This window comes from Mus caroli, chromosome 8, assembly GCF_900094665.2.
Source record: "Mus caroli chromosome 8, CAROLI_EIJ_v1.1, whole genome shotgun sequence".
In the NCBI taxonomy this organism is placed as follows: domain Eukaryota; kingdom Metazoa; phylum Chordata; class Mammalia; order Rodentia; family Muridae; genus Mus; species Mus caroli.
In genome coordinates, this window is record NC_034577.1 from 62795827 (window position 1) to 62809165 (window position 13339).

A 13339-nucleotide genomic window follows, 5' to 3' on the forward strand; every position below is an offset into this window, starting at 1 on the left:
TTTTTAAAGATTTATTTATTTATTATATGTGAGTACACTGTAGCTGTCTTCAGACACTCCAGAAGAGGGCGCCAGATCTCATTACAGATGGTTGTTAGCCACCATGTGGTTGCTGGGATTTGAACTCTGGACCTTTGGAGGAGCAGTCGGGTGCTCTTACCCACTGAGCCATCTCACCAAGCCCCCTTACCATGTGTTCAAGGCTGACCACTGTGCATTGAGTGGTTGCCCTGTGGAGGACTATTTCTCAGGAGCTCAGCAGTTCTCAGGTTCCTATATTTCTTTGTAGGGTTAAGGCCTTCTGGTCTTTCCCTGTCCACTTTAGCTTATGTAATGAGTTTGAGGCCAGCCTGGTCCACTGAGACTCTGGAGGGTGGGAAGTAGGGGCTGGAGAGATGGCTCAGCAGAGGACCCAAGTTTGGTTGGAGATACCCAAGTGGCCGCTCACAACTGTAACTCCAGTTCCAGGAGGTCCAGTGCCCTCCTTGGCCATTGCACACATGTGCACAGACATAACAAACACGCAAAATAATCATACATATAAAATAAAGAGTGGGAATTTCACATTGCTCTGGCAGCTCTGGGTAGGACTTGAGCAGTTAGAACATGGCTAGACCTTATCACAGGCACTGCTTTGGCACTGGTGTTGGGGCCTGGTGACAGAAGCCTTCTCCTCAAGGCCAAATGGGGTGTGCACACATATGAGTGAATCTGTGGTTAGCAACCTCATTTTGTCAACCTTGTTCGGTACCTCTAAGACTCTTGAATATAATTATAGGCACATCTGTTGTCTCAGCATCCAAGGGGCTGAGGCAGGAGGATGGTAAATCAAGATAGCCTGGGCTATATAAAGAGACCTATCTCAAACCACCTTCCTAGCCTTGGATGTACTCACCCCAATTCAGAGTGTCTCATTGGCCCCAGCTCACCCTATGACCTGAAGCCAGGCACATCATTCTGACCCAGGTGTGAAGGGAAGTGTTAATACTAGAGGGAATCCTCCTGGCCCAAGGCCTCCAGGCTCCCAGCTTGCTCTGTCCTGAACAGCTGTACAAAATGGCCTCCTGATAACTACAGCTGCCACAAAGCACTGGGTGAGACTGGCTCAGCCAGAGACACCCAGGTCTCTACTGCAGCCACTAGGGCAGCCCAGACACTGTGACTCATGCTACCTCTAAAGTTGCAATAGCCAGGGCTGTGGGGCACTGCCTGAGGGCACCTATGTTTCAAGTGAGGGTTCTGATTTCACATGCAGGGGTCCACATATCCTGTGCTGGTTGGTGTTCCATATTGCTCAGGCCCTGCCTGGGACTGTGTCAACCTCCAGTGCCTTCTGCCTGTGGGCTGTGGCAAATGCCCACATTCACACAGTTTCTTAGTCTCTCCCCACCTCTCTCCTGTTGCCTAGTGCTTACTTTGCTATACTGTGGACCACTGATGCTGTTCTTATGGCATGGTATGTGGTTGCTTCCTGTGCCATGAACCAGGCTCTCATTTCAGGGAAAAAGGTTCAGTTTCGGAAGCCAGCGCCGGGGGCAGCTGATGCAGTACCCTCCCGGAAGCGTGCTACCCCCATTAACCTGGCAAGTGCCATCAGAAAGAGCAGTGGGAGTGGAGCCAGCAGTGTGGTACAGAGGCCCTTCCGAGATCGGGTGCTACACCTCCTGGCCCTGAGGCCTTACAGGAAGGCTGAGCTGCTGCTGCGGTTGCAGAAGGATGGGCTGACACAGGCAGACAAGGACACCCTGGACAGCCTGCTGCAGCAGGTGGGTACAGACCAGCCTGACCTCGTGCTGTGCAAGCAGGCTCTCTAGCTTCATGGCAGTCTCAGGCCTGTCCTCATAAGGTCTTCAGTGCTTCCCCCCGCCCCACATACACACCAACTGGATCCATGACAAGTGATACCTGCAGACCTATATGTGCACAAACTGCCGGTGGCCATTACCTGGAGACTCGCTAAGAGCTCATGTCTGGCTGACTGTTAGCCCTGCACTGTTCATGAGGTCAGCCTGGCACCTCTGGGCTATGTCTTCCTGATCTTTCCACACTGGAAACATCTTGGGACTCTGAAAAGTGAACTCTCATGCTGACTTCATGCCCTGGCTAAGGGGTGGTGAGCTTGCTCAGTGCAAAAGGAACTTGCTGTCTGGTGACCTGAGTTCAGTCACAACATTCCCCACCATAATAATTGACAAATTCAAGGGCTAGAGAGATGGCTCAGTGGTTAGGAGCACTGGCTGCTCTTACAGGCATACATGCATGGTGATAGTGGTGGTCCATACCTTTAATCTCAGCCCTTGGAAGACAGAGGCAGCTGGATCTCTTGAGTTCAAGGCCAGCCTGTCTACCTAGTGAGTTCCAGAACAGCCAGAGCTACTCAGGGAAACCCTGTCTCAAAAATAAATAAAATGTCAGCGCCAGCCAGGCTTTGGGGACAGTATAGAGGTGGATTGGGGTGGCCTGGCCCCTGTGCTCTTGTGACAACATAATATCAAGTCTCAGAGAAAGCTCTGGAATCAGGAGAGACCATGGTCAGCCTCTGCCTCAGGCCATGGAGTACATGCATGCAGTATACAATGGAGCCAGAGGCATCTGAGGCTCTATGCAGCTCCCAGGGCCTCTCATCAGCCATGCCAGGTCTGACCTTGACAACCTGGTACTCTTGAGTGTGTGATGCATCTTGTGAGGGGCAGCAGTACCCCACAGGTTTTGAAAATGGGCCTATCTTGGGCAGGGGTCACGACCTGGTCAGGTCTTTTGCAGTCTCCTCAGGTCATCAGAGTCCCTGAGCATCTGTAGGGAGGAGCCATAGCCTTTCAAGACTATGCCTTTAGTATAGGCAGGGTGGCCCAGGGTGTTGGATGCATCAGGGGAGCCAAAAGCCTGCTCAAGGGTGGGATGCCTTAGGTAGTGCTGGTCAGTGGTCAGCTCCACATACCATCGTGGAGGATCCTGCCTATGGGAATGAGTATTCCTGCTTGGAGTATCCGTGAGTGAAAGGCATGACAGCACACCATTTAAATCTTAGTGCTCAGTCAGGAAGAGACTCTGCTGCCAGCTTGGCATGCTGGCATACCTGTGGTCCCAGCATCCTCAGACAAGAAATTCTGAGTCCAAGGTTAGCCTGAGCTATAAGGCAAGGCCATGTCTTCAAAGCCCATTAAATATATAACTCATTCCTCTCAGATCTTTTGTTTTGTTTTGTTTCAAGACAGGGTTTCTCTGTATAGCCCCGGCTATCCTGGAACTCACTGTGTAGACCAGGCTGGCCTTGAACTCAGAAATCCACCTGCCTCTGCCTCCCAAGTGCTGGGATTAAAGGTGTGTGCCACCACTGCCTGGCTCCTCTCAGTTCTTACAGGTTGTGGACTTGGCATGGTTGAGTGGCCGATATGTGCATATATTGCACTCTGGCACCTAACAAGGCCAGCACAGATGTAGCCTTGGTCCCTTCAAGGCCTCTCATCAGATTCTTTGAGCCTGAGAGAAAGCCTGAGATGAAATAGTTGTGGCAGGGAGAGAGGACTGGCTAGTGGCCACCGCCTGAAAGGGTGGGGTTTGTGGGGGCTGTGGGCATATGGATGACATCCTGTGCCTCATCAAGACTGTCTGGGCCTGCAGCAGCTCATGCGCAGGGGACCCTAGGTGGTGTGACATGGGTCCAGAGCTACCACCACCCTGTGCTTCCCAAGCACTCACACCCCCACCCCCACCCCTGCTGCCTCAGCAAGCGGTGACAGTCAGTGAGAACTGGATGTGTTGCAGGTGGCCAGTGTGAACCCCAAGGATGGCACGTGCACGCTGCAGGACTGCATGTACAAAAGCCTGCAGAAGGACTGGCCCGGCTACTCTGAGGGGGACCGGCAGCTGCTGAAGCGCATGCTCACGCGGTAAGGCACGCACTGGCCTCAGCCTGCCAGACGACTCACAGTTATGGCTGTCCTCAGCCAACTGTGCAGCTCCTCTGTGCCAGGGTGTCCTGTCCATGTCCCCATGACTTCCCACGAGCCTCTGGTGTCCACAGAGTGTGAGGTAGACTCCCAAGAGAGCAGCACAGTAATTGCCTACTCCCCCTGGGTGCTGGTCCTGTGAGCAGAGCTGCTCGCTGAGAGATTGCTATCGATACCTCAAGTTCAGTTGGCACCACCGCATTCTGGGCTCATCTCCAACCTGTGCCTAGGCCGGAGCCTGGGGGTTCCACATGCTTGGAGGCAGAGAGGGCACATGATGGCAAGAGCCCAGGCGCTCACTGCCTGGCACACGCTCCTGGGCACTACAGCCAGCTTACTTGCTTTTCTCTTTCTTTTTCCCTGACAGTCCCTGATAGGGTTTCTTTGTGTAGCCCTGGCTGTCCTAGAACTCATTTTGTTAGCCAGGCTAGCCTCTAACTCAGAGATCAACCTGCCTCTGCCTCCTGAGTACTAGGATTAAAGGTGTGTGTCACCATGCCTGGCTTCTTTTTTGGGGGGGTCAGTGTCTTGTCTTACAGAGACAGTACAGGCCTTAACTCCTGCCCATCTTCAGTAGTGCTGGGCTGACAAGTGTGTGCCCATTGTCAGGGTCACCTACACCCAAGTGCTGGAGGTGTCCACATAAGGCCTGTCACTGCTCCATAAGCACGGGTGTACAGGACCAGCATGCCTGGGCTAGTTACCACCACTGATGCCATGCCCCATTATGAGTGATGAACCATTGGGTACTCGGGGCCAGATCAGGGTGGGAGGAAGGGACAACACACAAGGTCACCACTGACACACAGAATGGCCTTGTGCTGGTGAGGTCCTGATGTGCTGTAGGCAAAGTATGTGTTCATATTTGACCTGCAATTCTCCCTCTCATTGGCAAGCCCAGGCACTAACTGCCTGTGCCTCAGCATGGCAGAGTGGAAGTCCTCCCTGAGCACCACATGGGCTCTGCTTAGCAGCTGCCCTGTGCACAACACAGCTTGGGTTCTGAGAACCTGGCCCTCTCTGTGCAGACATAGTCCCGAGGCACAGTGGCAGTGCCACCATGGTGCCTCTACCACTCCTCTGCAGGAAGCTGTGTCAGCCACAGAATGCCACTACAGACTCCAGCCCACCTCGAGAGCACGGGCGCTCTGCCTCACCCTCTCAGGTACTTGCCTGGGGGGTGGTTGAGTGTGGGGTCCTCACTGGTGCACCACAGCCCTTTGTAGCCAGTGTCCACTGCCTGAGCCACACTCTTTGGGGGGACTTGCTGTCTTTGGAGCTGGGAGTGTCTTTCTGGGTGGGCATGTGCCTCAGGCACCTTCACTGCCCAGTCAGGGCAGTCTTTTCTTCTCTGGGTGTTGCTTCTCTTGTATGTGTGGCCAGCTCTGTGTGCCGGCGCCCCTGTGTGGCCACAGCAGGCCCTGCAGGTGGTTACTAGTTCCCACATAACTTCTCTGCTCAGCCTAGTCCCCATGGCTTTTCAGAAACGGCCTACAGACTTCATTGACCCCCTGGCCAGCAAGAAGCCCCGAATCTCACATTTCACACAGCGAGCACAACCCACCCTCAATGGCAAACTGGGTGCCCCCAATGGCCATGAGACACTGCTGCCTGCTCCAGGACCCACCCCATCAGACATCCTCAGCTCTAGCCATCTGCCCCCACGGCTGGAGCCCCCACGGACCCACGACCCACTAGCTGATGTCAGTAGTGACCTAGGTCACAGTACCCAGGACTACACGCACCAGGAGGCCACCCCAGCTCCAGCACCCCATCTTGGTCTTCTCCTACTGACGGACTTTCCTCAGGCTGAGCAACCTACTAGCTCCTCACACACCCATAGCCGACCCAAGAAGAAGTCCAAGAAGCACAAAGACAAGGAGCGGCCCCCTGAAGAAAGGCCCCCCGCCCCACAGCCTGATGCACCTACTGCCCCTGCACTACCGCCAGATGCCCCAGGTCAGTGCCACTTGGTTGTCTCCTCTGATATGTGGGATATGAGACCACTACTGGGGTCAGGACTTGGGGCCACCAGCCTACTACTCAGTGCTTGGGGCTAGGAGCTGAAACACTCAGACAGGTTAATGGAATGCAACGCTTTCAGGGAGTACTGAGATGCCCTGAGCCAGAGAGGTAGAGGGAGAGTAAAGAGAACAGCTGTATGCAGGGATATATCCAGGCCAAGGCACAGGTAGGTACACTGAGCCCAGGGAGCAAAGGTTTCTGGGACCGGAGGACACTGAGAAATGAGACATCTATCTCTGTGGCTCCTCACACAGCAAGACGTGTGAGGTACCCTGTGATCAGAAGGCATTGAGAGCAATCCTCTGTCCATAGTATAGTGAGAGCATGGATCTGGTGTCGCAGTCCTGTGCTTGCTATGCCCTTCAGTCCTAATCTCTTGACACCTGTCTTAGTTAGGATGTTACTGCTGTGAACAGACGCCATGACCAAGACAACTCTTAAAAAGGACAGTATTTAATTGAGGCTGGCTTACAGGTTCAGAGGTTCAGTCTATTATATTTAATGCAGGAACATGGCAGCATCTAGGCAGGCATGGTGCAGAAGGAACTGAGAGTTCTACATCTTCATCTGAAGGCTACTAGCAGAATACTGACTTCCTAGCAGCTAGGATGAGGGTCTGGTTTTTTTTTTTTTTTTTTTTTTTTGAGGGTTGCTCTGTGTAGCCCTGGCTGTCCTGGAACTCACTTTGTAGGCCTCGAACTCAGAAATTCGCCTGCCTCTGCCTCCCAAGTGCTGGGATTAAAGGCGTACGCCACCACGCCCGGCTAGGATGACGGTCTTAAGCCCACTCACCAAGGCCAAGCATATAAGAACCATCACATTCCACTCCCAGGCCCCCATAGGCATATTCAAATACATGAGTCTATGGGGGCCATTCCTAAACATAGCATAATAAAAAAGTACATTTAGTCCAACTTCAAAAGTCCCAATAGTCTATAGCAGTCTCAACAATGTTAAAAGTCAAGCTGGAGAGGTGGCTCAGTGGTTAAGAGCACTGACTGCTCTTCCAGAGGTCCTGAGTTCAATTCCCAGCAACATGATGGCTCACAACCATCTATAATGGGATCTGATGCCCTCTTCTGATATGTCTGAAGACAGTGACAGTATACTCACATATGTAAAATAAATCTTTTTAACAAGAAAAGTTCAAAGTTCAAAGTCTCTTCTGAGCTCCATCCAATCACATAACTGTAATCCCCGAATCAAGACAGGAAACCAGCTGGACAAACTCCAAACTCTGCATCTCCATGTCTGATGTCAAAGCGGTCTTCAGATCTCCAACTCGTTTTCATCTTTGTTGACTGCAACAAACTTCTTTTCCTGGGCTGGTCTCACTCCCTGTTAGCAGTTTTCCTCAGCAGATAGCCCACGGCTCTGGCATCTCGAAAATCTTGGGCTCTCCAAGGCAGCATCAGTGTTACAGCTTGTTTCAATGTCTGGGATCCACACATGATCTGGACTCCTCCAAAGGGCTGGTGTCACTTCTCCAGCTCTTCCCTCTGTAGCACTCTAAACTCAGGTTGATCCACTCAACTGCTGGATCTCCAGTACACTGGGGTCTTCCGCTGCACCTAGGCTTCACCAGTAGCTTCTCATAGGTTCTCCTTGTGGTACCAAGCTTCAAATCCTTTGCATTGACCCCTTTAGTCCTGGGCTGTCAACTGCAACTGAGGCTGCATTTCAGCCTCAGCTGCTCTTCATAATCCCTTTATGCCTTCAGAACCAGTACCACCTAGGCGATCCTTACACATTACCAAGTATAGCTGCAGCACAAGGTACAACCTTGGCTCGCTCTGGAACACAGCTTCTTTGTGCTCTTACAGAACACTTGCCAGAAGATTTTACCTCAGTAATGCTGGTGTCTTATTAATCACCACTAATTTCTTAGTTCAAGCTAAGCAGCATCAACTATTCCAGTAGTCCCTTCTATTCTTGTCTCTAAAGCCAGAGCCGCGTGGCCAAAGCTGCTGTTGAGTTCTGCTGCTTGCAGGAGCTAGAACATGGCCCCCTTCTATCACATTATCACCAGCTTTCTGTTTTCCAACTTCTTCACTGCCTAAGATTAGCTGTCCTGGATCTAGCTCTGTAGATTGACCTTGAATGCAGAGATCTGCATGCCTGTCTCCTGGAATTAAAGGTGTGTACCACCATGCTTGGATCTAAATTTAGCTTTGTAGTATCTTACCCCAAAGTCCTACTCCCTTAATCTGCTATCTCCTAGAACACAGGATTCACTGCATTTCACTTCCTCATGCCCCCTTAATACTCAAACCATATGTCTTATATTTCTCCTTTCTAAGCTTGCTACACTTGTTCAAAATGCTCTTCAAGAGACTTAAGCCAGGCGTGGTGGCGCACGCCTTAATCCCAGCACTTGGGAGGCAGAGGCAGGCAGATTTCTGAGTTTGAGGCCAGCCTGGTCTACAAAGTGAGTTCCAGAACAGCCAAGGCTACACAGAAAAACCCTGTCTCGAAAAACCAAAATTTAAAAAAAAAAAGAGTCTTAACCAGAGAACTCAGTCTACACTGGGTGTTTCTGAGACTTCGTTTGTCAATGCAATTAACATAAATCTCTTTGCCTCAGGCAAACTCTTCACACAAGGGCAAAAGCAGCCACATCCTTCACCAAAATACCACAAAAACAATCTCTATGCCACATACTGAAATTTTTTTCTTCTGAAACCTCTTGGACCAGGTCTGCACAGTTCAAATTACTCTTAGCAACAAAATCTTCCATATCCCTACTAGGATGGCCCATTAAGCCCCATTTAAAACATTCCACTGCTTTCCAGATCTAAAATCCCCAAACCTACATTTTTCCAAACAAAAGTATGGTCAGGCCTATCTCAGCAATACCCCAGTCCCTGACACCAACTTCTGTCTTAGTTAGGGTTTTACTGCTGTGAACAGACACCATGACCAAGGCAAGTCTTATATATACAAGCCATCTCAACACCCATGACTAGATGTGCTCCTGGCACCCACAGTCACTTAGAAGTTGCTTAGTGCAAGAGGTGGCTGCATGTGGCTGAGGTGGCTGTAAGACCTTCAGGGGCTGGTGGGGCCACTGTGGGCTCTGCTGCCACACCTGCCCGGTGCTCTCTGCAAGAGGTTTAGCTACCACAAACCTGCTAGGAGGGCTTTGTCTGACAGAGAACACTTTAGAGGGTCTTAGGAACACATAAGAGCACACAGGAACACACAGTTACACAGCCTTACCCCAGCTAGTCAGCTCAATGACAGATCCCAGGAATAGCATGCACCCCTGAATGTGACAGATCAGAGACACAGCACACCTCTGTGACAGATCCCAGACACAGATGGGTTCCCTGTGTCAGAACTGGTCCTTGGCCACCTGGTCCCCACATTTTTAGGCAGGATGTTTGGGCCACACAGGACACTCTCTTCCTTCCATCCAGGCCCAGCCCATAGGATGATCTGCTCATGCTCAGTGGCTCCTCAGCATAGTCCTGACCCCTACCCCACTCCACACCTGTGGAACCATCTTAGCTGGATCAGCTCCAGGGTGCAGTTTCCCAGCCTTTGGTGTTGGTGTTTAGTTTTTTGCATTGCCGGTGACAGGCCCCAGGCCTCATACTCCGTGAACACCTGCCACTGAGCCAACAGCTTGTAGACTTGACATTGTGAGGTGGGGCCCTGAAGCAGGAGTGGGTTAGGCTGAGAGGATTTGATTGGGGACAGGGTGTGTGAGGACCTCAAAGCTACGACTGAGGGAAACAGCAAGTACCGGCATAGAGATACAGGTAGGCCAGGCTCAGAGTGAGACTGTTTCAGAGAGCCAAATAAATGGGTTAAATGACTGGAAAGTGGCACTCTACCTGGCCGGCAGCCCCAGCCCAGACCTGCCTTGTACCTTGCTTGACCTTCTTATGCTCCATCTATTCCTAGTGCTAGGTTTGGTCAGGGAGGTCATGTGGAGGAGCCCTCCTGCAGTGTGTGCCATGCAAAGGACAGTAGGATCTGACTGGGGACTCAAGTGAAGAGCAGTGCCAGCCAGGCAGTGGTGGTGCACGCCTTTAATCTCAGCACTTGAGAGGCAGAGGCAGGCGGATTTCTGAGTTCAAGGACAGCTAGGGCTACACAGAGAAACCCTGTCTCAAAAAAAACAAAAACAAAAAAAGTAGTGCTAGCAAGGTCTACAATCTATCTGTCACCAGAGGTTTCACCATCTGCCCTTTGTCTGGGTAGCTGGGGTTTGTGTCCAGCCCAGTGCTGATGCCCCACACAGCCAGACACTGGGCGAGTTCTTTGGGCCTGCCAGGAGGGCCCTTGGAGACAGCATAACTGGACTGTGTGGCTGCGGGCTGGATAGTGCCTTCTCATTGTAACCAGCTGGTCTTGGTGCATGGTCTACTGCTGGTGCCGACGTGTGGCCACCCAGCATGGCTTTCACCCACAAGCACTGGCCCTGGAATAAGAATGCATTGCTCTGCAGGTCTGAATGGAGCCTGTGACAATGAACCCACATCCTCATCAGAGACCCCGGACTATTTGCTGTGAGTGTCTTACCTAGGCTTTGCCCCATTCCAGGCCCATCTAGACCCTACCTGAGCCAGGTACTGCCACCCACTATGACCCCTGAGCCCCTGCAACCCTTCTTATTGTTCAGGAAATACCCGGCCATCTCATCGTCAGAGCAGCGTCAGAGCTACAAGAATGACTTCAATGCTGAGTACAGCGAGTACCGGAGTCTGCACGCGCGGATCGAGCAGATCACCCGAAGGTTCACACAGCTCGACGCACAGCTCAAACAGCTGAGCCAGGGCTCTGACGAGTACGAGGTACTGCATGCCACTCGAAGCTGGCAGCAAGTCATGGTCAGGGTTTGCCCATGAGTCCCTCCCTGCAGTGGGGCACCTTGTAGCACACAGGCTTCTGGGGTGGCCATTTCCCTTTCCCTGTGTGGCTGCTTCAGTGTGTCTTCCCTCATCGTGTCTCCCTGCTACCCTGGTGCAATAGACAGGCCAGAAGAATTACAGGAAGGTGCTGGGCGTGGTGGCGCACACCTTTAATCTCAGCACGTGGGAGGCAGAGGCAGGCAGATTTCTGAGTTCAAGGCCAGCCTGGTCTACAAAGTGAGTTCAAGACAGCCAGGGCTACACAGAGAAATCCTGTCTTGAAAAAAAAAAAAAAAAAAAAAAAAAAGAAAAAGAAAAAAAAATTACATCTGTTTGAATTTGAAAGAAGTGTGGCTTCAAATCAATATTTTAAATTTCTATTGTATAAAAGGTTATAAAGGAAACAACCAGGGCTACACAGAGAAATCCTGTCTTGAAAAAAAAAAAAAAAAAAAAAAAAAGAAAAAGAAAAAAAAATTACAGGAAGGCTACCTGCTTCCTATGGCTATATTCTGCCCATCTAGCTGCTCACTTCCGGAGAGGGCTGGCACTTGGGGCTTCCTCAAGTGGGACATCATTAATTCTTGGCGTTTTCCCCCAGACAACCCGTGGGCAGATTCTTCAGGAATACAGGAAAATCAAAAAGGTAGGTGAGGCAGGGCGGGTGCTGAGAGGAAGACTGCTTGGCTCGGGTGGGTGTGTCTCACCTGCCCCTTTGTCCCTCATAGACCAACACCAACTACAGCTGCGAGAAGCGACGCTGCGAGTACCTTCACCGCAAGCTGGCGCACATTAAGAGGCTCATCGCAGAGTATGACCAGCGGCAGCTTCAGGCCTGGCCCTAGCACAGACAGGCAGACCTGACGGCTCCGCCTGCCTTTCCTAGTTTTATATGAACTCGGCCCTTTAGCTGCCGCAGAGACATCTATTTTTGTACCTTTTCTACTCCGTGCCTCCTCCAAGGCCCACGCCTCCAAGTGTTAGAAGCCCCAGGGAGAGTGAGCAGCGAGTGCCAGACCCTGCTGCCTTCAGATCCTCAGCGGACAAGGTTGCTGCAGTTTGCTGGCTGTGCCCAAAGCCCTTAGCAGCGGCCTCCGCAGCATGTGCTCCTCAGTCCCCAACACACTGCCCTTCATGTCACACTGTGGCTGTGTGGTTCTGTCTGTCCCTCCATCCATTTGTGGGTCCTGGGATCACCTCCCTGCTGGGTCCCACTTGGGGGGTGCTGAGGGTGGTACCTTGCTTGCCTTCTCCAGGGCGCAGGCCTGAGGCCCCCCAATTGCTGCTTTCTTACTGTGCCTCGTCTCATACCCCAAATCCAAATCCAAGGGGCCATCGGTGTGCATGTGTCTGTGTGCGTGTACATGTGGTATGAGTGGGTCTCCACACATTCAGAGGGAAGCCATTGGGGAGGTGGTGGGGGCCACTGCTGTAGGGCAGGGAAAGAATGTCTATTTTTTTAAATGGTGAAGATGTCTTTGGGTGGCTTCCAAAGAGCCTGGCTGCCTGGAGGCACCTGCCTGGCACAGTCCCCCACCCCCAGTCAGCTCCTAGCTTTCTTTTGAGATCCCTAGAGTCCCCAGACCCTAGAGGAACCAAACCTTCATGTTTCAGTAGATGTTGGTTTCTTCTCGGGGGCAGGGCCAAGCTCTGCATGGTGCACTTCTCTGACAGCTACAACTGCGAAGGCTCAGGGTAGACCCCAGGTTACCCCTCTCCTGCCCTGAGAACTCCATCCAGGGCTATTGGTTGAACTGATGGTATGTTTGCGTTGTTTCGTTGTCTGAGATTTTGTTGTCTGTCTGAGATTTGGTAAAGGCAGGGCCACACTCTGGGGCTGCAGGTGGTGGCTGGCAGGTTAAGCATGGTCTAACTTATTGGTATTCTCCCCACCTTTGAACTGTGCTGTGGAGAAAGTCTACTTTGAGCCATGGAGTTGGTGTTTACAAAGTCTTCACTTTTGCCAAAACGTTACAATTGACAGAGAGGCGGTGCCTCCAGGTCCTTTCTTAGAGTTTGTCTTCTGTACACAAAGCAGGTGAACCGCCAACTTTCAAAGTCTATAATAAATTTGATGGAATTTAACCTCGCTGTGGTTTGAGTATGTCACTGTAGGGGTGGGGTAGCCCTAAGTGAGAGCTTGACCCAGAGTCCCGTGTGCTTTGGCAAGGTGTGAGCACGGCAGTGCTGGGCATAGGCAGACTGGGCTCTCCTGCAGCACCAAGGCCTTCAGGTGTGAAGGTGCTGCCCTCTACTAGGTGGGACAGAAAGATTGCTTGAGACTGACACCCTTTTAAAAACAATAGACCCCCAGTGAGAAGTACCTGTCTCTTAGAGCTGTCAGTCCAGCTAGCATCTGAGGCCATGGAGGCTGAGCATGGCCACCATCAGCCCCTGGCTCCAAGCAGAAAGCACAGGCTGGGCATGCATCAGAGGCAGCATGTTTGTTTTCAAAGGGAAAAGTCAAAGGCAGCCTGTGAGGGAGGGCTGGGGTCAGTCGGACTC

General features: G+C 51.8%; 1 protein-coding gene across 1 annotated transcript in view; it reads left to right on the forward strand.

Annotated features, from left to right (window-relative positions):
* The window catches only part of Ell (elongation factor for RNA polymerase II), a 53937-nt gene extending 41018 nt beyond the window's left edge, over positions 1–12919 (forward strand). The window contains exons 5-12 of the mRNA XM_021169735.1: positions 1501–1766; positions 3766–3890; positions 5037–5115; positions 5435–5909; positions 10432–10492; positions 10606–10777; positions 11436–11480; positions 11563–12919. Coding sequence (XP_021025394.1) covers positions 1501–1766; positions 3766–3890; positions 5037–5115; positions 5435–5909; positions 10432–10492; positions 10606–10777; positions 11436–11480; positions 11563–11679 — 1340 coding nt within the window. The 3' untranslated portion in view covers positions 11680–12919. The remainder of the gene's footprint in view (positions 1–1500; positions 1767–3765; positions 3891–5036; positions 5116–5434; positions 5910–10431; positions 10493–10605; positions 10778–11435; positions 11481–11562) is intronic.
* Positions 12920–13339: the final 420 nt, after the last annotated feature.